At 35.4% G+C, this 26,287-nt stretch overlaps 1 protein-coding gene across 17 annotated transcripts in view; it reads right to left on the reverse strand.

Moving 5' to 3' along the window:
* Window positions 1-212: 212 nt before the first annotated feature.
* Window positions 213-26,287, reverse strand: part of LOC108976789 (adenylate cyclase, terminal-differentiation specific) — a 28,293-nt gene continuing 2,218 nt past the window's right edge. For 2 of the 17 annotated variants that reach the window (XM_018946109.1, XM_018946104.1), the window contains 9 exons: window positions 19,359-19,424; window positions 8,189-8,362; window positions 7,762-8,122; window positions 5,778-5,870; window positions 5,374-5,451; window positions 2,886-2,975; window positions 2,430-2,659; window positions 2,258-2,351; window positions 213-974 (listed from right to left, as the gene is read on the reverse strand). In XM_018946109.1, the coding sequence (XP_018801654.1) occupies window positions 861-974; window positions 2,258-2,351; window positions 2,430-2,659; window positions 2,886-2,975; window positions 5,374-5,451; window positions 5,778-5,870; window positions 7,762-8,122; window positions 8,189-8,362; window positions 19,359-19,424 (1,300 nt within the window). In that variant the 3' untranslated portion in view covers window positions 213-860. Of the gene's footprint in view, window positions 975-2,257; window positions 2,352-2,429; window positions 2,660-2,885; window positions 2,979-3,200; window positions 3,463-5,373; window positions 5,452-5,777; window positions 5,871-7,761; window positions 8,123-8,188; window positions 8,363-19,358; window positions 19,425-26,287 lie in introns of those variants that run through there. The other 15 variants (XM_018946107.1, XM_018946103.1, XM_018946118.1 and 12 more) reach the window with 13 other exon arrangements.

Here is a 26,287-nt window from a genome sequence, read left to right on the forward strand (position 1 = left end):
CTGTTTTTTATTAAATTTTTAGCAAACGCCTTTTTATACATATTTACTGTTACGTATGCGTTAACATACATACAGACATATGTAACTATGTAATTTTTTATATTTTTGTTATTCTTATTTGTTTTCTATTATTATTTTTTTTTTTGTTTTGGTTTTCAAAAGTTCGTTGAATTCCGTTGGCAATTTTTCTATTATTTTAATTTAAAATAAAATTTAAATTTATATGAAAGTAATTTATTTGTATGCTATTTAAGTTTATTTATATATATGTCTGTGTGTTTGATTGGCAAGTCTGTTTCAACAGCAATTTCTTTCTATTTTCATTCTCAGTTGCTGCAGTTTTCATGCTAAAACCTTATTTCGTTTGCATTTAACCGTTATTGTACATAAATTTCGGCAGCGAATTTCTTAGCGCTTTCGCTCAACAATTCCACCAAAAGTCCGCTTTTAACTATAAATACTAATTTTGTTAGAAATGAACAAATTTCTTTAATTACACTGCATTTATGTACGAGTTAAATACCGCTAAAACAAGAAAATTGTCAAATCAAAATTTCTAGTCGAATTACTTAATTTTAGTTAATCGCAAGATAATAGTTAAATTAGTTCAATATTCGTGGCCAATTTGTGGTGTCATGCCCACCATCAGGTCGTGAGTATTTACAGTCCATCGCCCTTGTTTCAATTATCGCTTTTCCGTCGCCAACTTGTAGGTCCGTAGCATACAGTTCTTTCGTTTTTGTTTTTATTTTTTGCTTTGTTGTTGTTTTTGTTTCGAAGTTCCACCGGCAAGTGTTTAGTGGGGCGCTTCATTGTGGCCGCCGCAACCCTCAGTAGGATGGCATGCGGCGCGTTCATCATCAATCGGCGGAAAGCTCATCGATGCGACAACGCACTGCATGCTCCACCACCTCCAGACTCGGGTAGTCTAGCTCCTTGACGAGACACAGCGTTGCTGATAACAGATTGGAACTCTGAAAGTATGAAAAGATGGGAGATTTTTAGTATGGGGGAGTGACATGTCTGAGATAGCACTACACCACAGCATTTCCTTAAGATACCTATAATTAGCTTAAATTTACAAAGAAACTTAGGACCATTCATATATGCTAAATAAACAGTTTTTTGCATGCCAAATAAATTAGTTTCATTTTTAATATACATATATCGTAGTGTCCGCAAAGTTTGTGCCTTTTATCTAGTATTCCTATCTGTAACTTGATATCTTCTGTAGTTGTTTTGAAGCACAAGTTTTTGAAGCAGACTTCGCCAGCCGCAGTTTCTTAACTAGATCATTGCTCTTCTCAATATCAGTTGGTTTCCCTTAAAATGTCAAGTTAAGTCACAGACATAGTTTTGTGTAAATCTTGCAATAGTGTTGTTTCTTTCACGTACAGTCCCGACAAAAAACAATGTTGTGGTATTATTTTCTTTTCCTTTAATGCGTTATATGGAAAGTTGGTTAATACAGGCGACATCGTAATTTTTTAGAGTTCTTTATGGTCTATTTCAATATAAATTTAATTAACTTTATGAACTATTAACACAAGAATTTCTTCATCTTAAACACCTTCGCATTCTATACTCATGGTACGTAGACACACATTTTCAATAAGGAATACCATCAAAAACTTTCACTTTCTTCCCTATCCATTTGGTTTTCAATAAATTCATTGTGGCATTCGCTGTGTGGCTTGTGGTGCCGTCCTGTTGGAACCACATATTGGCTTAGTCCATATCATACAATTCGGGCCAAAAATTTTCGATTATCATTGAGCGGTAGCGATTCCCATTCACAGTAACGTGCCGGTCTTGATTATCATGGAATAAGTACGGCCAATGTCGTGGCGACATTTTCTTTACTCACCACTCGCTTCAAAGAAATTGCCGACACTGAGACGTAGTTTGAAGACCAAGGCCGATTGTACTACAAAATGTTTATCGAAATGTTGGAGGAACGATATAGTTGCACCTCAATGGCAACTTTTTTCCAAAATAAAAGCAAACTGTGCCTAAAAATGTGCCTTGCTTTAAAACAATATGAATTTTTCAGCCTGCATGTAATGTATGTGTATTATTCTCTTTTTCAGGGCACAAAAGACTTAAGCTCGCGGTGCAAACCGCATCTATTTATCTTATGTGTATTATTTGCTATATTATTGTTTTAAGAAAAATATTATTTTCAATAAAGGATGCTTTGTTTAGACAGATCACACACATTAAATCACCAAATTGTGTTCACCACATTCACACTTACCCGATTTATGGGACGTCTGTGATAGCCCGAATAATGATTAAGTACAGCTGTTGAGACGGTGCTGGCAGAGTCGCTGTAGCGTCCATCGGGCCGCCTATTTCGAAAACAATTAATAACAATATAAACAACACAACAAACAACAAAAGCAAAATTCCATGACTTAGCGCATTACCTGGGTCGCGGCCGTTCTGCGTCCTCCCAATCGCCGCCATTTTCGCGCGCGCTGCCATTTCGATACGCGTAGCGGTCGCTGACGTCACCACGACGCGGACCACCCACATGATGCAGCGCAGCTGTGCTGCCGAATTGATTGTGCTGCTGATGCTCCTCCCACTCGGTCAGATCGGTTTGGCTGTGACGATAATGGGCAGGATAGGACGGACGGTCAGACTGATAGTATTCCTGCCAAGTAAAGAAGGCAGAATCAAATAGCAACGCATTTGAGCAAGCGACAATAAAGGAATACAAGCCAATAACAATAACAAACAATGAAAATAATAAATGTTATTATACAAATACCAACAACAATTGCTCACCAGTAAAATCCAGTAAAATTAATAAATTAAAGCTTTAAAGAGCAACGAAACCCAGTGAGGCATTGGCTTAACCTCAAATTACTTGCACTTACCTTCATCGATTGTGTGGATATACTAGGCGGTATGGGCGCGCGTTCCCGATACCCCACATGCGGACTATCCTGGTCCGAGCCTGGGGAGCGCTGCTGTTACCAAAATTCAAGTCAATGTGTTAGTTTAGTTTTCGTAAGGCCACGTGGTTAGACGGGTGAGGAAACATTTGTGTGTTTTGGTTTGTGTAACGATTATGTAACGGTGGATTTGGTGCACAATTTACATAACAAACAAGTTACGGTTAGTTGAAATTAGAGTTAACGATAAATATATATATTTACATATACTGCAATGTGCCAAACAAATATACATACACTGAGATCCTTTGACTATGAGCACAATGACCGCATCGCTTCTAGGCTCCTAATGCGGAGTTATGAGTTCATTTCCGCTTCGCTAAGCGCACATACAAACATAATTTGTCTCTGCCCAACCCACCTTTCGACGACCATGGAAATGTGTTAATTCGGCACGAATTTCACCATTTCCTTGAACACACCCAGCCAAACCTTGTTCTGGTGTCACATACTCGTACACCGAATTTGCATAAGGTAATGTCACCGAATTCGCCAGTTTCTGTATTTAAGATTTATATGGAAATGCATGTGTACAGTTATATAAGCATTTGAAATATTATATTTTTGGGTAGACGGGACGTTGTTGACATTGTGTCTGTGCGAGCCCAAAACTCGCGTGACTCATTTAGTCAGCTTAATCGGCAGTTCTACATACAGATGTTGGCGTCGAAAGAGAGTTGGTTGAATATGTGTCATATCAATATCAACTTAAGTATCGTAGTAAAGTTGTTTTAGTCTGTCTTCGGCCTCCTTGAACAGTAAATAAGCAAATTACAACAAATCAGGTTCAAAGCTCAAACTAAGGCCTATGTCCGATCTCAACATTTTTTTTTCAGAGATCATAGCGTTGCATTGGACAATAATCAAAATTTAATCAATATATTTTATCATTTAAAAAAATATTTCATATAAGCTGTTACAGACAGTCGTACTGTAAAATAGTCTGATCGACGGTTTCGACAAATGAGTAGTCCGTTCCCGCGACAGTCGGGTCTGCGAACGGAGTCGAATTTTTATCCGGCCAAGGACTGTCAACTGTTACAACCACAGAAACAAATGAGCAGTTTTTTGGGGAGACAAGGACGTTTGCAAAATTCCAAACTCTTCTAATTTTATTTGCTACTAGAAATCAGTTGTAATTATCGAGCCAAAAGTCAAAAATTACTAAAAAAAAAGATTCCAAATTATCGAAGTTTTCAAACCCAAAATTTGGATATGCCATTTTCAGTAAATCTCTAATCTGAAGTCATGAAATAATATGAAAAAATCGTGGATGGAGTACTTGGCAAATAGTTCAAAGTAAAAGTATCCTCACAGTTTATATTATAAATACTATGAGATTTATCCTCGATCAAATGGGTAAAACTCTGTGGTGAGAGCGGTGAGCTTTTTACAAATGGATCAAAGCTCGAGGGGAGGGTTGTTGGAGGAGTGCACTGTGGAGAACTTTTTATCTGTAAAAAGCGGAGGTAGCTATCATTAAAGTAGCAGTAGAGCTCCGAAGCGTAGTCTCCTCCAAAGTGATGACTATTCACTCAGATAGCAAGGCAGCGATATTAGCATTCAGTTCGCTAGCTGTGCACTCGAGACTAGTGAAGAGATGTCTATAAACCTTATCTCTAGCATCAAGTAATTTCATGATTGCACTGGCTTGGGTGACTGGCTACAGAGGCACTGCAGAAAACTGTAAGTACGGAAGCTTAAGTCTCAATAACTGCGAGATATGTTGGCTTCTTGTGGTTGGCCACTCAATTAAAGTGCATCGGACAACCTTACCTCCAGCAGCTGTGAAGCCACAAAGTTCTTCTGGCCCGTGGTAAATCGGAAGTAGGAATACTAACTATACACTGTTCGATCGAGATGGATGCAGTAAAATTGAACATCTTACCAGATACCAGCTGCATCTTCTAAGCAGAAATGAATTCAGCTCAAGACTGCCTCCTCGAATTTCGTGCATCTGCCAGTTCAAGACAAAAACTCCTCTAATCTCGAAAAAGAAATAAAAACTCCAAGGGAGATTTGTGATAAGTTCAGGGGATTCACCTGATAGGTAATACTCAGCTACAATATTTTTTCGACTGGCTTTACAAAAGACGGAACATTACAGTCTAAATGTAATTCCTTAACTGAGCTGAGGGATCAGCCACCTAACAAAATCTAACACACTCTGCTCCTAGATTTCAGCCACACGGGATGGTTCCGCCCTTATGATGGCTAATGTTGGATTCTATTGCTTCTTATATACCATAATTTCAAGTTCATAATAAATATATTAAATATATATAATTACTAATTAAAAGCACTCTACTCAACGACACATCTCTTAGTACTCGTAGTCAATAGATCTCCGTCTTTTAGTAAACTTCTGCAAAAAACAAATAATAATTTTCAGCAATCGTAAAATTCTTACATCATATTGATGATAAGACAACCGATTCACGTTCGTGTATGAATTATATTTCGGTGAGGGTGTATGCGCAACTGGCTCCTGTGCGTTGGTGGTAGTGGTGTCAGTAGATAAAAAGGATATAAATTGCAAAATGAAGAATAATTAGTTTGTTATCACATTAAATTTGTGTTGTTAATGAAATTTTTGTAGATGACATTAATGAATTGATGAAATTGCTTAATAAGAGCAAGAGCTTTAAAACTATATACTTAAAAAAAATGTTGCTTACAAATTACTACGAATTATTGAACTCAAATAAAAACTACGAAATGCAAAAGATTTAAGCAATCAAACAAAAATCGCGCTAAGTTCTATGAAAAACGAAAGCAGCTACATTGAATTATTGCCGTTAGTTTGCGAAATACCTGTGCGGGTGAGGCTGGTTTTGAGACCTCGTTGCTTTTGCTTGGTTCGCTGGCGCTTTCCTCAGTATTTGCCGGACTATTTTGTGTCGAGGGCTTTTGAGCGCATTTACAAATTAATAGTAATTAATTATGTGTTATTTTTTTTAATTAATTTTTAGCATTTAAGTTTGGTTTCGAAACAATATTTCAGTTTTACGGTTTGATCAGTCCATTTGGTTAGCATAAATAAGAATTTTTATTAAACATTAGTGAGATTAAATGGCGTTTTTCTGGATTTTAATATTTTGAAATACTGCTATTATAAACAAATTTCGCAATTTAGAAAAGAACTAAGCAGCCAATTACACAATTTATTTTTTATTTATTTTTTTCCTTAAAAAATCTTAACAAATATTTGAAAAAATTTACATCTAGCTACACATACGGTGATGCTCAAATAATTAGAATTAATATTTTTTAACGGATTTTTTTTTGTACTAGTAAAAAAAATAATATAATTTTTACTTCCCATATTCCTTTAGAAACATTATATGTATATTATTATGAGCAAATTATTCTTTAAAAAATGCATTGATATTATTCTACGTTGGTTTGTAAATAATCTCATATGATGTTTTTATCTATATCTCACTTAGTCAAAGTAGAAATAATAGATTTGGAACTTCCGATGGACTTCGCAAATATTGGTTGTAAAGCGGGGTTTTCAATAGGGAAAATGTGAATCCAAAGGCACAGTACAAAATGTTCCCGTGCCAGTGAGGCAAAGAAGTGACCATAGTGTCCAGAAAATGCGCTAGCGTGAGCATTATCTAGCGCCTGAAATGAACTTCTTCCGTGATGATCAAGACCAGCACGTTACTGTAAATGGATAATATAGACTTGGAAAATATGTGGTCCCAACAAGACGACACCACAAACAACACAGCGAATTTCACAATCGATTTATTGAAGACCAAGTTTGGCGAAGGTGTTGTTATCACTCGAAATGGGCCAATCAATTGGCCATCTCGGTCGTGCGATTTGGCGCCGTTAGACTATTTCCTGTGAGGCTACATCAAGTCTATGATTTATGCTTGAAATTGCTCGAAAATTAGGTTCAGCGTCTAAACATCTGCAAGTGTTTCCATATATAATGGCATCGAATGTACTTTCACAGGAATAAAGAATATCATTGATTTCCTAAACCGTTTTTGTTTTATTCAAAAAAGCTTTTGTAACTCTCTTATCGAAAAACCTGTATGGTTCATTAGCAGGATCTGAAATTTTGAGACCTGCTTCTTAAATAAAAGTTGGACTTTTTATCCGTCGATTCTGGTAAAATCACATTTTTACACGGCTGGAAAAGCCTTTCTAAAAGATTAGCAACAAAAAGTAAGCAAATGCTCTTCATTTTGCTCTGACGTTTATCTTTCTGAAAGACTTAAGTTTCTTATAAGTACAATAATACCGAACCATCTGATTTGTTGTAAAAATTCCATGAAAAGCAAGATGTTATCAAAGTTCAACGATTTACGAGCTCATGCTAATGTGGTCCTAATGCTTATAATCACATTTGCAGAGTCGCAAGTTTCAACCAATAAACGTGGATATCTCTAATTAGAAATCATATCCAAATCTAGCGATGAAGATAATTTTTTCTATAATAATGTTTTAAGTGCTTCTATTTATTTGAACACCACTGTATTGCCTATATACTATTGTGTTTACGTATTATTTCACTAAAATTATGAATTAAGATTTTTAAAAACTCTAGATTTTTCAGTTACCAAAAATTTAAAAAGTTTTAAAGTGAATACCAGTGTTACCAGACTACACTAATTTGTAATATCTACTATTTAAGTACATGTACACAGACTAATATGACTGAGAAGAATGCAACAAGTGTCGATATGAATTAGTGTAATGTTGACTATAGTGCTGCTACAAGTATTATTATTGCCTCTTTAGGGGGTATCAACCGTAGCTTGCACCAGCATAAAATTACCTCTTTCATTGGACTGGAACTGCGTCGTTGTTGCTGTTGATACTGTTGCGGTGACGGATGGTGTGGATATTGCGACGCTTGTTGCTGTTGCTGCTGTTGCTGTTGTTGTCGTTGTGGCGGGTAGTGATTTTGTTGCGCTTGTTGTTGCTGTTGTTGCTGTGGAGGCGACGGTTGTTCGTAACGTGACGGTGGTTGTTGTTGCGCATAGCTATCCTCATAGACGTCTTCCTCTTCGCGCGTACCACCGCTGCCACTGCCGCTACCACCAGCGCGCAACGCCTCATCAAGCTCCTCTTGCGTCACCTCCACATTATCCAACTTCTTGAGATTCGGCAAGGCGCGCAGCACTGTTTGGCGGTAACTGGAAGGGAGGAAGAAAGGCGGTTTCGTATAATTTGACAATTAGATAGCTGCTTCCGCAACTTACCTGGGTCCAACTCGATCACAGCATGGATTTTCCTCCAACCACAAATACTTGAGTACTGGCAAGTTTTGCAGATAAGCGATTTCATTAATATCCTGTATATTGTTTTTACGCAAATATAATTCCTGAAGTTTTAGGCAGTCTTCGAATGGTTGCAGTGTGGTTATTTTGTTGACACTGCAGAAAGAGAGTTAGGAAATAGCGATCAGAACAGAACTAACATATGTGTTGCGTTGTTTTAGCGTTTCAAAATTATAATTAGGCTAAAACATCTACAAATATCTGATTAAAAATGGAAAATTCCATCAGGTTTTTAATATGAGATCTTCGGTTCAATATACGTAGATGATTTCTAGATACAACCCTACCTATAAACCTCAGAACAAATACAGAAAAAATCATTCATAAATATTATGCAAAATAAAGAGATTAGATATCCTCTTTTAACCCTACTTCACTATAAATATATTCTTATATCTATATTGAAGAGATAATCAATGACTTTAAAATAACATGGTTCTTTATGATATTTTCTGTAGAGTCTAAAGTTTAGTCTAAATTTATGTAAGTGCATTTGGTATAGTACAAAAATATATGTCTGTTGACTTAGATCGGTTTGTATCGCAGCTATCGTATATGCTATAGAGGTCCAAATTAGATCGGTATCTTAAAAACTGAGGGTATAGTTCACGACCATACAGACGGACGCACAAGGCTAAATAGACTTATCTCGTCATGCTGAAAATTTATTAATACTTCACAGGAGCTCCGATGATCTTCCACATCTTCAGTTCAAATCAGTACACAATCGACAGCGAGACTTACTCTCATTCATGAAAATCATGATTTCCTCAGTGATATGCTTTGAAGTCTCCAGATTGTGATTCAACAAAGCCTTTGAAGTAATTTCACTTTTTAGTAATTTAACACTTGATGTTTTGAAATTTTATCTCTTTGTATACATACATATATAGTATATGATATTTAAAGCGGTCTTTAAACCTAAAGTTTTCCCCTGTATTTAGAGAGATAAAGCCTTGACTAACTATAAGTTACGTAGAGATGAGTGAAAACGTTCCAGATTCAGATACGGCGCTTTTTGTAAAAACAAAACTATAAGATGAGATTAAAATGCTCATTGGAACATAAAAAGTTAACCACTCTTTAAGAAATTGGATGTAAAGTAAAGTTTTTCTACCAGCGAGGTTAATACCTTGACCTGGCAATACTTCAAAAGGCTTAATTCTCAGTGGCCTTCTCAATAAACTCGAGACCATTGAGGTGGTAATATTGCAGCAAGAAACTATTATATTCATAAAACGAGTACTCAGTATGTTTTTTAGACTGCACTATTCTACCAACGCTTTACGGATACCAGGAAAAAGTAAAACTCAGAATGAGCAAATTCTGCTTTTGTAACTTCGTTAGAAGGCGAAGTCTTGTAATCAGCTCGATCCATCAAAAGTTTCAGAACCATTTCTCGTGACACTGGGAGCTAGAGCGGACTCGAACCAACGGATTCTAAGATAATAAAAGATAATGAGGCTCTTTAAAATTTATTTTTATTATATTTTTCAACACCAATAACACATTATATTCTTTTTACACAATAAAGGTCGACATCATTGGAAAATGCTGCATAAATCGGTGTGTAGCGGCAATTAGTTGCTTATCAAACCGCTTTGGGGGCTCAATTAATTTAACAACTCTGAAAACAGTTTCTTACAAAGAAAACAAAGAAAGAGTCATTTTTCATGTACAGTTAGAATTTCTTTCTTCTTTTGTTTCCTGGAATTATGTTTTCTTTTTATTTTCAAAAGCCACGCTTAGTGGTCAGCTAATGACTCACAATTGCAGTGAAATTCTTTAAATGCTCTTACAATTGTTTCACTTCTTATCAATTCGTTCATGACTATTTCAGTTCTGACATCAGCTAACCACAATTGTAATGCTGATATCATCGCTCATGACGGTTCCAGATCACATTATCAGCACATGTTTGCCCAATTTAAGCTGACCTCAGGCTTACGCAGAAAAACACAACGAAATTGGACAACGGAGTAGCAAAAGAAAGCAAATAGAAGAGAGCAGATGAGCTTTAACCTGTAAGCTGGCGCATAACAAAGCAGCTTCTCTCGGTTTGATGCGAGTAACGAAGGTCTTTGGCGCTTACGAGCCATTGTGGCGTGCCGTTAGAGCCAACAAGAAATGTACATAACTAATTATAAACAAAATGCGAGGCTAATGTGCCCACCTGCTACGGAGTATAAATAATATTATGTACATATTTTACGAGTCATCATTATTTATTTTACACACACATATATTGTACATATACACATAAAAATTTGTTTCCTCCTTGCAGCTGCGTTTTCATCGAATTATTTATTTTTTGTTGGAATCGAAGTAGTCTTATGCTTGAATAATAAGCTAACCAGAAACATATGTCTTTAAGTAGTAAGGTAGGGTAAAAAACTTAACTCGTTAGAAGAGCTTTCAATTTCACAATATGAATTCAAATCTCATATTTGTTTAAGTACTAGTAAACTTCTGTAGAATGGTAATCTAATAGCAATGTAATAATACATTCGAGGTTCCCTACTTTTTTAGAGAAAAGAAAAAAGTATCTTCAAATTTATTGGGATATGTTGATAATCATGGGAAAGAAAATTTTTTCAATTTTTTTCTGTTTTTTTTTTTTTTTTTTTTTTTTTTTTTTTTTTTTTTTTTTWTTTTTTTTTTTTTTTTTTTTTTTTTTTTTGTTTGAAGATTATCTCCTTTAAATGTTTGTCGCGGCAAGTTCTCAGATGATCCATGCGATGAGTCAAAATTTTCGAAGTTTTTCTCTTGAATTGAAGCGGGATGGTCCGCGTAGTTTTTTAGCTTTACATATTGCCACAGAAAAAAGTCTAAAGGTGTGATATTGCATGGTCTTGGTGGCCAATCGACCGGACCAAAACATGAAATTATGTGCTCACCGAAGTGTTCTCTCAATAAATCCATTCATTGTTGCGATGTGTGGAAAGTGGCGCTGTCTTGTTGGAACCGAATGTCGCCGACATCACAAGCTTCATGGCGTATGGATCGATTTTTTCACCGGCCGACAAACCATATCAAACCGTTATTTCCTTCGGGATGAAATAATAGCTCTTCCGGTTTTTCTTCGTGTTAAATGCGCAAATTTTGCATGTTTACGTACACGGTGAATGTTGGAAAGAATGCTTACGGTGATTCTGTTTTATCCAAAACACAAACCTACGAGTGGTAATCAAAGCCTTCAAAGACGGTCGAGAGATCGTTGAAGACATGCCCCGTTCTGGACGACCTTCGACATCTTTAACTTATGAAAATATTGAAAAATTTAAGGATATGATGCTTGAAAATCGTCGGGCAAGTGTTAGAGAGCTCCACATCTCAAAGTCATCCGTTCGAATGATTTTGGTGTCTATTTTGGGTATGAAATGCGTTCTTGCTCGACTCGTCCCGATAAAGCTGATTTTTTTTTAAAGAGTATCGTAAACAAATCTCTTTGGACCTACTTGATCGTGGGAGTTCCGATCCCACATTCATGGTGAGCATTATATCTACCGATGAGGCATGTGTTTATGAGTACGACATGCAAACAAGTCAATAATCCTCGGTATGGAGGAAAAACACGAGCCGAAACCAAAAAAAAAAAAAAAAAATCAAAAAAAAAAAAAAAAAAAAAAAAAAAAAAAAAAAAAAAAAAAAAAAAAAACACACCAAAGCCGCTCAAAAATCAAGGTGATGCTCATTGCTTTTCGATATTCATGGTTTGGTGCATTATGAATTTTTGTGGAGGGGCAGACGGCCAACAAGGTTTTTTATTTGCCCGTATTGAGGAGTTTGCGTGCAAACACCCGTTGAAAACGGTTGGAATTATGGAGGAACAATTGATGGATTTTACACTATTATCATAGTATACCATCGAGGCACGATTGTGACCGAATTATAATACCTTCGATCAATGGCCATATTCACCTGACTTGCCTCCGAGTGATTTTTTTATTATTTGCAGGATAAAAAATTAAATTAAATTAAAAATTAAAATCAAAATTAACTAAACAGAACAAGCAATTAGTGCAATGGAAATGTCGGCGAAATGTGCGAAATCCGAAGACGTGATTGCAATGTTTCCCCACTATAAATAGAGCAGCAAAAATGTGTGTCTGCTTTTTTTTTTATTTAGTGGCAAGCGACCTAAGTGCAAACCTAAATAAACGCATCTAAACAGTATGTATGCACCACATGTGTGTCTGAAATGCTTAATTAACCGTAAATAGCACAATGAAAGTTCTTTGATTTAAAATTCCAATCTATTTTAGCAGCGATCGCCTCAACGCCTTTTCATTCAGTATTCCAATAGGGAATCGAAAACTTTATCAGCTTATTAAATAATCATTAATTAGTGGAAAAAGCATTGGCCAGAGCTGGCGTGACTGACGTTCACGCGGAGCGTTAACCGGCAATCAAGAGAATTGGTCAGCAAGCGAGATCGGATCATTCAAATCATTTATTTACCGAACTGCTTAACTGTTTAATGTTGTGTATTGTATGAGGCACGAGTATAAATACGTGTATATATGTATATATACATATATGTGTGAACAATATACAATCTTCTTAAACGCCCCTTGCTGTGCTTTTGGGTAAATATTATATAAAGAGCAATTTTTTCCGTTTGTAGTCGAAGTGACGTTGAACCGCACTCGAACTGAAAGTGCTGAGCTTTTAGGAAATCTCTAATGGGGTTCATTTAAGGTTTCAGAAAATTACATTTTTTTTTATCTGACTTTACCATGCAACAAGCTCCACTAAACTAAACCAAAATGGAACGTATTTGTTAATTTATTTATTAGTATAAATATAAAAGAACTTGAATTTTGATTAGAAATACGAAAATACTTTTTCGACTACCCTATATATAAGAAGCTCACTAAAAGGTGTTTATACCCTGAACAGAGTATATGTATTAAGAAACTTCGGAAACCCTATAAAAAAATCGGTTATTTTAAGGTTCTTAGTTTTTCAGATGTCGCTTTGAAATTTTGTACACCTCTTTTTCTCCCCAAGAAGCTGCTCATTTGGCTTAGCCGCTGATAATGCAGAACTAGATATATGCTATCTGCCATACAAACGGATAATCGGAATTAAGTTCTTCTAGAAAATTGTTTTATTTGACAGATATCTTGTCATGAAACTTTGGATAGATTAATCGTCAAAATATTGCTTTAATATCCGAATAAATTTCCTGATCGACGGCTATAGAATATAGCTTGATTTATTATAACGGGGTTTTTAATAGAGACGCTACAAAAGTAGACCAATAGAGACAGCAAACGACGCCATATTTTTCCCCACCCTTTTGATATTTCTCTTCTGTTAGGTTTGCCATTTCAACATGGAAAGACATACTATTCAACAATGAGTCGAAATTATTAAAATTTACTACCAAAAAATCGGAGTCATGGGTCTCAACTTTAAGAGCATTCAACTTATGGTAGTCATAATTATCCTGTCAGATCAACGATTGTGCATCGAGTGGAAAATTTTTAATCCACAGGCAGATAACAAAATGTTCTGGCTTACATCCTTATAAGTTCGAATTAAGGCAAGAACTGAAGCCGCTTGACCACCAGAATCGTCGTATGCTCGTGAATTCAAATGAGGAACAACTTGAAAATTATCCGAATTTTCATCGAAAAATCATTTTTAGTGATGAGTCTTAATTGTGGCTGAATGGCTTCGTCATTTAACAAAATATACGTTATTAGTCAGGCAGCAATCTACACGAATTCACGCGTCGCCATTGCATTTTGAACAAATTACGATTTGGTGCGATTTATGGCCCTGCGGTGTCATTGGGCCGTACTTCTTCCGTGATGATCAAGCCCGGCACATTACTAGTGCGAATATTTTTTACCAGAATTGGATAATATGGAAAATATGTGGTTCCAACAAGGACACAAACTGCACAGTGAATGTCACAATGTTTTGAATACTAAGTTTTTTTGAATACTAACTTAAGTAAACGGCCGTCTCGATCGTGCGATTGACGCCGTTAGACTATTTCCTGAAGGCCTATGTCAAGTGTATGGTCTATGCCAACAAGCCAGCGAAGATTGATGAACTTCTTATATTGAACGTAAAATAGCAGCAGTATCGGCCGATTTATGCTTGCAAACCGTCGAAAATAGGGTTCCACAAGCGTGCTACGTGATGACATTGAATGTACTTTCAATTGACATCCTTTTTATCTTTCATTAAAAAAAAAAAATGTTTGTAGCGCTCTTATTGATAAACCCCTTATTAAGCGTAGTTCTATATTACTAAGGTGCTCAGTGAGCCCTCCAGCTCCTTTCATTCTGGGTTAACATTGCGGTGACGCAGAAAACATTTAGTAGCTTGATAGGTATTCTTCTTGCACCTCATACTTCAGAATTATATTTTAATTTGCGATACAAGATTATTTTAAGACAGTAAACTGAACGTATTAAAATTCTTGGGATTTTTTAAGAAAATAAAGTGAGAAGTTACAAAAAAGTTAAGTTTGAAGCTAAACTGGTTTTGGAATATTGGGTTTTAATCCAAAATCGTTACGGAAATGAATTTGAATAATATGAAATAAAGTATAAAATATAGCACAGGTGGTATGCACAAACGGAATTTGTACTACTTAATAATACCTGATGTGTGGCTAAACCTGTTTCGAATTTTGTAAATAAAAAAACAATGGAGCAACCCATATAATTCGGCAAGGTTTCAGCGAAAATTATGAATATGAAATATATTTTTATTTTTGCAAAATAAATTTTAAAATTTGTGAGCAAACCACAAGCTATTAGTGCTGACTACTTTATGACTTACAAACTGCAGTCAAATGCTCAGACTCTAAACTTTGAAGCCATCTGGTCGCCACCAATAGCTTAGCAAACTTGTTGCGCGCCTACACTGAAACACATACATACAAATAAAAATAGATATATGTATATTTACCAGCACAGAAACACATACAAATAAAATTTTAGAGATATTTGCCAGCAAAAACGCCACAACACTTCAAAAATCTTCAATTACGAATGCGTCAAAAGCGTTTTAGCCATATTTGCACATTGCTCGGGCGTTGAGCAGCGTTTTCAATCAAACTGCTTATTTACACAGCCATACATACACCAATGTACATATATACTATGTAAATAATATTACGTAAATGTATGGCACGCTAAGCAATTATTTGCGTTTTCTTCACTCAATTCTGAGCACACTTCGATTTCGATCAATTGCCTTTTGCCATAACTAATTATGCAAGAATATTCGTAAACAAATCGCTTCTTTGAGTATCTGTGTGCGTTGCTATTACCATTAAGTATTTATGTATATACATATTTATACATATTGACGTGCGTGGGCCTGCGCAACCACGTTCTGGGCGCAAAAAAAACTGAATGATTTAAGTCGATGAATAAATTTTGTAAGCGCTGGGAACGCAATGAGCTGTGACATGGGCCTGGCATTGCAGTTATTGTCGATTGTCACCAAATAGACAAATAATATTGTAAGTAAATAATATAGGGTACTTGTATACAGTGGCGGAAAGCTAAAAATAACGCTGACCCGAATATACATAATGTTCTATGTTCTATGTTCTATGAAGCGAAAGCAACGAGTAAAAGCGTTAACTTCGGCCGCACCGAAGCTATAATACGCTTTACAAATACAAAAGGTTCCTTACAAAACTTTATTCCGATCTCTCAGTTCGTATGACAGATATATGTTGTAATGATCCATTCTGAACATTTTTGTTGGAGATTATATTATTGCCTTAGACAATAGTTCATGCCAAATTTCAAGACGATATTTCCTCAAATTAAAAGGTTGTGGACAACCTTGTTTCATTACAACTTATTTTTTTGACCAAAAAATGCCGAAAATTTTTACCAAAAATGAGATTTTTTGTTCAAAGTCCGAGAAAAGAAGGACAATTCCATATTTTTTTATTTCCTATGTTCAAAAACGTGATTTAGATATGTACTAACAGAATATGCTTAGTTTTTTAACTTTATATGAAACAATAATAAGCTATGCTGTCCACGGCGAGAGCACTTTTTTGAGAGACACCCAAGGAAATGCGGTCGCAACGACGGAATTTTCAACATTTTTGTATCGGAGTTTCAGGAGATATGGTTCGAATATATACCTATGATATAACATATTATATTTTCCAAATATATGATTGCTTTTATTAAAAAAAAATCGTAAAAATACCTTTTTTTTGTACCTCTGAATCCCACCTAACCCGTTAGTCCACCTTTTTATAATGAGCTCGACATTTTTCCAAGAATGTTTCTTATGTCTACAAAAACAAAAGGAGAAAGCTCAATCAGGCTTTTAGCTAACTACTATTCCTATTATCTCAATGGTAATACTGAGGTAAGGCTGAGCTCAAGCTACTACTGGGGTCACAGTTGGCGGATGGTATATAGTGTAAAAAGTTAGCTGCGAATAGTAATACGCAACCCCGACCAAGAGCTGTAGGAAAAGAGGGCTCAAAATGCATCCCCAATGAACCTCCGGCGAAGAGACAAATAGATGTCACCTTTAAATATGCATTCGCAACTCCCACCGGAGTTGCACCGGAATAGAACCTACCAACGAGAGGAAGACAACAAAGTAAAGTGAGATCATACACCTACCAGCATCCAACGTACACACACTTCGACGAAAACCCTGAGAAGAGAAGAGTACCCCAGCTGATATCACAGAAGAATTCTAGGCTACTCAAAGTCCCGAAACAAGAGTATATCAGCCAAATAAGAGAAGAGGAATCCTTAGAAAAGTGCAAGGGTATTATGGAAATAATGAAGATGGCGATGGCCTAAACCAAAAAAACCAAGGTCAAACTCTGTCAAAATCATGGTGATAGTCGTCGTTTCTTTTTTTTTGTTTTTGGGTGAAACTGTGGTGTAGTTCACTATGAATTCGTCTCGTAGAGTCAAACCATCGATTCGGAATGCTACTTGGCCGCTTTGAAATAATTCACAGCAAAAGATCATCATTGGAAGCAGAAAATTCATGGATTTTTGACACGATAATGCGCTGTCACATTCTAGAACCATTGTTATTAACTTCTTAACCAAACATGAAAAGAGAGTCTTCACTAAGCAATCGTGTCCACCAGATTGATTCCGTATAACTTTTCACTGCTTTCGAAATTAAAAAATCGGCATCGGTGAATGCGCCATGTGTCCATTGAACCCATTAAAAGTCAGTACTGAAGATACTGAAGACCACTCCAGCCGAGGCTAATACCAAATGTTTGGAAAATTGGATTTGCGTACTTGTTTTGACGTATTTTGATAGCGAAAATAAAGATTTGTATTAAAATACGTGAACATGTTGTTTTTTTCTCAGTTCGCTTTGGTAAGTATGGATTTAAATTTTCAACACTTTTGCCTATTGCGCCCTTATGGTTATTTAACTGGCCACGAGTGTACTTGCTTATATATTTAAATATTAATTTTCCAATAAATTGCTCTTTGTGCATTTTACATATATATATTTATACTCATGGTATGTACTTATGTACATATGTATATATCGACCATAAGTTTGGCACTAAGCATTAACTTTGAGTGCTGCTGGTTCATCGCTTAAGCGGCCTTGACAATCAAATTGATTTTTTCGACTTTTTTTAACACTTTTGCCTCCTCCAATTCAATGCCAACAACTACCGTCGTGGCCCTTTTATGGTAATGCGAGACAGGAAATCAGCACAAAAGAAATTAATCTCAGGCATTCTTCAGTGGGTGCTTGAGCGCCGTAACATGTGTGCTCCACTTACCGATACAGATGTATGTCATGTGGTGGCCATCGATTTTATGGTAGTGTGATCTTTAAGTTGCTCTGAAACGGCACACATACGTACGCACTTATATGCACTGGGAGTGTACTTATCTCTATTTATAAATGCGTTAATGTTTGTATGCCTTTATTTGGTGTTTTGACAAATTCAACTTATGACAATAATGAGCGTTCAGCGCAGTTTTGGAATGGAAATTTTTAAAATATTTAAACTATGGTTATAGTTGCTGTATATGTGCAGTAATTAGTATGAATAATTTTATTAAATTGCATTAAAAATAAAAAAGCATTAGATTTGTAATTAGCAGCAACTGAAGGAGTGGCAGAACACATTAATGGAAATTTCATATGTCCATGACAATATGCTATAGCTTGGTCTTGTTTAATGACAGTTTGTTGTCAATGCGATTATAATTATTTGGTAAGGAATCAACTGTAGTTGTTTCAGTGAAATAGAGCATTTGTCTAACTGGTCCCTGACAATCGAGTCTAAGCACACCTAGGGAAATGTTTTATGGTATTACAACAGCAAAAAACATACAAGGTGCGAAAATGAGCTCCGAGCAAAGAACCAACATTAAAATTGGTAAAACTTTTACCGATTGATGAAAAAGTTTATGACGATGATTGCCTATCCCGTAGCAGAGTGCACGAGTGGTTTCAACGTTTTCAAAGTGATAGCAAGGACACAAAAAATAAGGAAAAGATTCAGTCTCCGTGTATTAAAATTAGTTTCAATAATGAATCTTTTAACATACTAGTTAAACCTAAGATTCTTTTTATCTCAACCTCAAAAATGTGCTATAGATTGGTCATCAAGGTCGTACGAGTTTTTTGAACTTAGCCTACCTCAGAGAATAAATATCACCTATTGAAATACCAACCAGTTTATTTTAAAGAAAATTACGTCATGACTCTTTATGCATACACTTCTTATATACAAAAATATTTTTGTATTAATGAGACACAGTTTTGCCAAGCAATCAACTTTTACTCAGAAAAATATCCAGTTTCGACACAAATCATTTTTTTGCTTATAACCCATTTCATTCATTACAATTAATCATGTATTTACCACTTATTATTTTTTTATTAAAAATTGTCAACTTCCTGCTGAGAGATTTATATCAGCGAACCTCGCACTACCACAACATTTTGGTTAACCCGCATAAAGCCACTTGCGCTATAATTTTTCAAGTTTCATAATTTAAGCTTATTTTTGCACATTTGTTGTTGTACTTTATTCTCTGCTTGCATATCTAACTTTATTTCATTTTTATTTATATCTTACCTTAGCGCCAATACTTCCACACCACGCATTCTTTTAATTATGGAGACATCGCTGAGATCACTTCCCCTGCAAATAGCGAAAAAACAAAACAAAAAGCATTTTTAATTAAAACTTGTTATGAATCAATTTGTCTATGATCAAGTTTTTGTTTATTTTGATAATTAATGTCGTTATGAGTAAGCAGAGCAAAGGCAATCACCCCAAAGAAGGCAAGTTTTCGATTTCCTCCAGAGAAGGTTTTAATATTTAAGATAAAAATTGATATTGAAAGGTCAAATTATGGCTAATAAAAAACTAAACATATATGCACACATAGTGACATATATGTAATGCGTGATGCAAATAGACGTACTTCTATCAATAGCCTTTTTTGAAAAATAACGCGTGAGTCATGTCAAGCTGTCATATTCTTTTTGTTCAATATTGTTTGGCATTTCATCATGGAAAGACTTACGCATGAACAACGTTTACGAATTGTTCAACTTTATTACGAAAATTCAACAACATCACCCAATTTGAGACTTAGCAAGGAGAGTCAACTCGGCGGCGGTCGCAACAACTCGGATTGACATAGAAACAACTTGGCCATTTTACGTCGAGATTTTAAATTGAAAGCGAATAAGTTTCAGCTTGTACAAGAACTGAAGCCGTTTAACCTTCCCAACCGACTTCACTTCGCTCTATGGGCTCTTAAAAAGATCCAAGGAGAACTCATGTTTTCGAGACACACATTTTTTTCAGCGATGAGGCACATTTCTGATTCAATGGGAATGTAAAGAAGCAAAATTATCGCATTTTAAAGGGACGAATGAACCATCTGAGACCTAGCCGCGGCAAACATTTAAAAGATAATCTTAAAAATATAAACCTCAAATATTCTTTCGAATGGTAATAAACGTTCCCCATTAAATTTGAAGCTTCTGTGTTGTTTCTTTAAAAAAAAAACGTAGGAACCGCGAAATGGATCAACCTCTAAGTATATCTTTCTCAAGGTCAAGGCACCATAGCGGTGCGATACTCGAAGCATAAGATACATAATATCACACCGAAATGATATAGTTTAAGCTTTCAGCATTATCCGAGAACCGAAAGCTTGATGGTGGTATTTGAAAACTTTTTCATCCACTACTACAATCCGCATTGTTTAAAAACATAAAAAAAAATTAATTAGTTAATAAGGTTTTGGTTTAAACTAGCATTTTTAACTGGCGCCAAACAAAAGCAAGTTATGCAAAATGTTGGAACTATTTTATAATATTTCACTAAAGCAATATCCATTCTAATACTATTTGCAAGTAGAGTAACAACGCAAGCGCAAAGCTTTCTTGTAATTATACAGCTGTGCCTGGCATAGGGACCGCATTCTGACGAGGAGTTGCGACCAAACCAGTTTGTATGCACTTTTATTCTGCTATAAATATGGTATATGTATATATATTGCGATACACAAATAGAGCCTTGTAAGACACTCCGAGTTCGTGAAAGTGCTTGAATTTATCTTGCGAAAAAGTTAAAAAAAAAATTGGCTTGGCTATATGGATCCTCAAAATTTGCCTCGCGTTTTCGAGAAGTTCAAAAATGTGCCATAAATAAAATCGTATATTTTTTGACAAAATAAGTATTCTACCAGCTTGATTTTACTCCAATTAGCTTAAGATTTGAGGCAAAAAAAAAGAATTAAAACAAATGTCTTTATCAAAATATAAGATCTGGCGCTACTTGAAAACCGAAGTAGTCTTAAATAAGTTCATTTCACACATTATTCTTATTCTTTCTCCACATTTTCTTACAGGGTTGCACGCGCAGGCTTACTTTTAAGCCTGTATTGGGTTAAATGAGAGTGTCACGCTTGGAAAAGTCGACAGCGGCGGGTTAAGTGGAAAACGCTTGTCCGCTGGCATGAACTACACGTGCATGAAAAAGACATTAAGATGGGAAAATACTTGAACCAGAAGCTAAAAGCCAAAATAAGTTAAAATATGCGCATTAGATTCCCGCAGTACTAGCACGCTTCAAGTGAACATGAATCTTTCGCTAAGATTGTGCATATTTTCAATAAGATAAAGCATGCCATAAATAGAAAAAAGTATGTATATTTATATATGTTTATATGTGTGTATATTGTAAATAAAGTTATCGCTACTATTCGAAAACAATGGCTAGTTTTTATCATTAAGGAAAAGCGGTTTCTTATAAGAACTTCATTTGGGTTATTTTTTCACTAATTATGAGAAGTTTATGGTTAAAAGAACACTAGGAAATACAAGTAATTGATAGGCGAATTTCATATTTTGAAGTAGCAGTTTCTAACTTACATCTATGATGAGCTGTCAACTCAGCTTTAATTTCCATAATACAATACGTACAGTGTGAAACCAAAAGGAATAGTCAACAATTTTACCTTTTTGATATGTAACGTGAACTGAAGAGTTACCCTGATTTTATTCTAATTTTGACGCTATTTAATTAATTCCTCAGGAGAAGATCATACTTGCACACAAAGTCAAGAGCATTAAACGGGCGGCACTCATAAGTGGTGTCCACTGCAACCATGGCACTCAACTCCATCTTGCAAATAGTGTCCGTAGACATCGCCGGAAGGTGTGTGGCTGCGAAAATTGCTATCCGACTCAGAGAATCTGTGTTCTTAAAAGAACAGTACTTGAACACTCGGATATCTTCACACACTTTGACTTCATACCGGATCATGATTAAATGATTAGCCAAAACGAACTCTGAGGACTCTTTTTAAGCCTATTAGGATGCTTCAAAAAAAATTGTTAGTTCTTTTTTCAACTCTTACTAATAAACAGCCCCCGCCCCCCCTCGAATGTTAGTGATTGACAAACAAAAAATCCTCCCTTAAGCCAGGCGCTGTAGCTTAACTCTAAGGGGTGATCTATTTTTTTTTAGGTTCCCATACATTTAACATAAGAATTTTCGGTTTTTCATTCAATCTAAAATTTCGCCAACTGATTTTCGTTTCTCAAAAATAACCATCACATATTCATAAAGTTGGCTTTTCAAACTTTAAAAATTTAGACGATTAGACATATTGATTTGAAATTTGGAATTTTTTCAATAAAAATAAAAATAAGTTTCTGAGAAGCTAGTTTATGAGTTCGTTTTGCTAGTTTATAAGTTCGAATATAGTTCTTCTTTTTTATGGCTTCACAAAGGACTACATATAGCGGTCCACATGTTATCATCTTAACTATTATCAGAAATTAGAGGAAGAAACCAGTTATTTAAATTTTATCCATAACTAACTTTTGAGTCCTTTTGCCCTGAACAAGGTAAATTAAGTTTATAACACCCAAAAAGAAATATCTGTCCGTCAGTATATGTATGTATATGCAAACTAGTCGCTTAATTTTTGAAGTATCGATCTGAAACTTTGCCCACTACCTTTTTTCGCTACTTATTTGTCGAAACCGCCAATATCGGACCACTAAAGCATATAGCTGCAATACAAGTTAACCGATCTAAATTAAGTTCTTGTATGGAAAACTTGTTTATTAGCCAAGATATCTTCACGAAATTTGGCATGGTTTTTTTTCAAAGCAACAGACCGCAAAGAGGAAATTGTCAGATCGGACTACTATAGCATATATATGTATGTATGGTAGCGGTCACACAAACTGTCCGATCAAGCTTAAGATCAATATCATGTACCACAGATGTATAAACTTTTACACTTACAAATGTATGTCGATATATGTATATATACATTAAAAGCAAGATATATATATATACATATATACAACATATTTTGTGTTCGCGTCAATAAAAAATAGACAATGTATGTACATATATTAATGCATTTGCCATGCATCGGGACAAACAAGCAACAAGCAACACCCATAAAAAGAGCCAACTTAACGGAAACTTAACGAGAAATCTTAGATTTACACGAGAAGACCCCATTTACGGAGCTCTGGTGAAAGTTCGTAGAAAGAAGTTGATGGCCGCACATTTACCATAGGTGCACTTAAACCTTCACGACTATGTATGAATGCATGTATGTATGTATATATCACATGTGTATATAACATGCCACAAGCAGCACTTTGACTTGGGCTCTTCATTTAAATTCCGCTTTAAAAACCCAAATTATTCACTGCAGTGCTGAATGCACGAATTTACTTCTCCATTGTGCTCATCTGTCATGTGTAAATATATATGTACACATGAGCTATCACAACTTTAAATTTGCTTTTACATTATACATACATATCTTTACATACATATGTGCTCGTATCTAAAAGATTTACAGACTTTCCCATTCAACCGAATTGTCAATATTCTACAACAAAAAGCGCTTTTCAAGGTTCTTGAGAAAATAGAAACTTAGAAATTGTTGTTTATTCGTTGCTGTATCCAGACTCTTTGTACGATTAACATTTTCATGATAGATAATGTCGCATTCAAGTGTGAAAATAATGGCATATAAATTTGTATGAGTGTATATTTAAATAAGTGTGATTAATCATTCTAATAGTTAAGTACACAGTCACAAATGCAGTAATAGAGCTTAATGTGAATAAATAGTTTGGATTGTGCTCGGAAAAACTACTTGAATCTTACTGACTAACTTCGTAAAATTTATAGCTTCATATTTGCTCCCACGCATCACATATAAAGGTTGATCCAAGAGGTACTTTTTCCAATAGCCTTTTTGTGACAGATCACGCGTGAGTTGTGTCAAGCTGTAATGTTGTTTTTGTGCAATATTGTTTGGCATTTCGCGGAAATTTCGAAAAACTAACGCCTGAGGTCAACATAATCAGCCTACTGAACGTACTATTCGCATCACCATCACCTATCTTGGGACCCAATATTCATAATTGGATCATTTTCGAACGAAAAGACCGCCTCCAGCACGCACTGAACTGAAGCCGCTCGACCTTTCCATGCGACATCGCTTTGCTTTATGGCCTCTTGAAAAGTTCCAAGAATATGCGACGTTTTCGATCCAAATTTCGTTCAGCGATGAGGTATATTTATAGCTCAATATGTATATCAAGCAAATTTTTCGCATTTAGGACGAAGAGCAACCAGAAGAGATTTTAGAACTGCCATTTCATCCAGAAAAAACAAATTTCTTAAAAAATGATACCGGTGAGAACGTTAATAGTCAACGAAAATTGGACGCAAGGGATGGACCATCTGAGACGTAGCCGCTGCCATTATTTGAAGTGTAAACTTTCGAAAATTTCCCATTGAATTTGAAGTTTCTGTGCTTTTAAATAGATCACATAAAAGCGATAGTTCAGATTTTGTACAATTCGTTTTACTCCAGCACTCAATTAAAATTTACCCGGGCCGACGCGCCACTACCTAGTTTGGTACAAACTTTTTATAGTCGTGTAAGGTTTGATATCCATATGACAATTAGTGTGTGTTTGGCTGCGGCGTGTTCATAACGCGCAAACTTTTTCTGGCGATTTTTAACATGGAACAACATTTAACAGCAATTTTTTTGAATTTCCAATGGCTGAGAAATCACCAAAAATATACAGAAGTGTTTTGGAAAGTCTACTTTAACATAAACACAAGTGATTCAGAGTGACAAAATGTTCTGTAAAGGTTGTACAGTCAGCGAAAACTTGCCCCATGCGAGTCGTCCATCCACCTCTGATAATAATAACATCGAAAAAGTTAAAGAAACAGTGCTAGAAAATTGTCGTGGAGGCAGAGGATATAAAAAAAAAATATGCAAGTCAACATAAGTAAAGTTATATACTTTTCCAATTTGTATTCAGAAAATACTAAACATGGGTACTACGTAAGTATATAATGGCTTAAAGCAACAGTTTCTTATTCGACGATCTAGAAATTTGTTTAATTCATGCGTATTTTTATGCACTGAAGCTAACTAAGTACAATTTCTGTTTATCAAATTGCAGTGGCAAGTCAAGCGTGAACGTCAAAGTCTAAATATACAGTAGCGAGCATTAAAATGGAATTGAAATTTTTTTTTGCTCACATATGTTGTTGCGAGCCAAGGATTCAAATTCTGGCTGTGACAAAATTAAAAGCTTTTCTTTGCACGCTACTGTACATAATTAGTTCATTGTGTATATCGATCTTGTTGATGGTTCGAGGGCAACGCCATTCGCAGGATTCGGCCAAGCGTAACCAACACACATATACATATGCATATATGAGTCCATACATATATACAAATACTTATATATAGTTAAATTTTACATATATACACACAAACACATTTCAATACATAGGTGAATACAAAGTTACAAACTCCTTTATATTAGTGATTTGCTTTGTTGCAAGTGTGGGAGCCAATAAAGTGCATATAGTAATTAAATTCACCGCCTACAACAACAGCAGAACACTAAAACTGCAATTGCAATTACCTCAACACTGGACAATGGATAGTGAGACAGAGCAGTGACAGAGCAGAAAGAAAGGCGAGTTCATAAAATGCATAGCGTTGACAATGACGCCTCTTGTTGTTGTAACGGAGGCAATGACACCATCAGTGATGCCGCCAACCACAACGGACAAACAAATAGACAACAAGCAAGCAACAAAAATCATAACGATTATGATGATAATGCAATTGAATGAGCGGCGACAGCGGAAAGCAAATTGGTTTAATGTCCTCATGCAAGAATATACTTATGTACACTAATATGTATGTATGTATGCAAATCCATGAGTACATAAATGTGTGCATACTTTCGTTGGAACCGATTATACTTGATATAAGGGGTGAAAATATATCTGCATTTGTAATAAGAACAAGAAAACACATTAACTTCGACTGCAACGAAGCTCTAATGCCCTTCACGTATGCGTTTCTAATAGAATAAAAGGGTATAAAAAGATCTTTATCTTGATTTTTACCACGCAGTTTGTATGGTAGATAAATTCCTAACTTATACCATAATCCATGTCAAATT

Source organism: Bactrocera latifrons, unplaced genomic scaffold (assembly GCF_001853355.1).
Source record: "Bactrocera latifrons isolate USDA-ARS-PBARC rearing strain unplaced genomic scaffold, ASM185335v1 scaffold_8, whole genome shotgun sequence".
In the NCBI taxonomy this organism is placed as follows: domain Eukaryota; kingdom Metazoa; phylum Arthropoda; class Insecta; order Diptera; family Tephritidae; genus Bactrocera; species Bactrocera latifrons.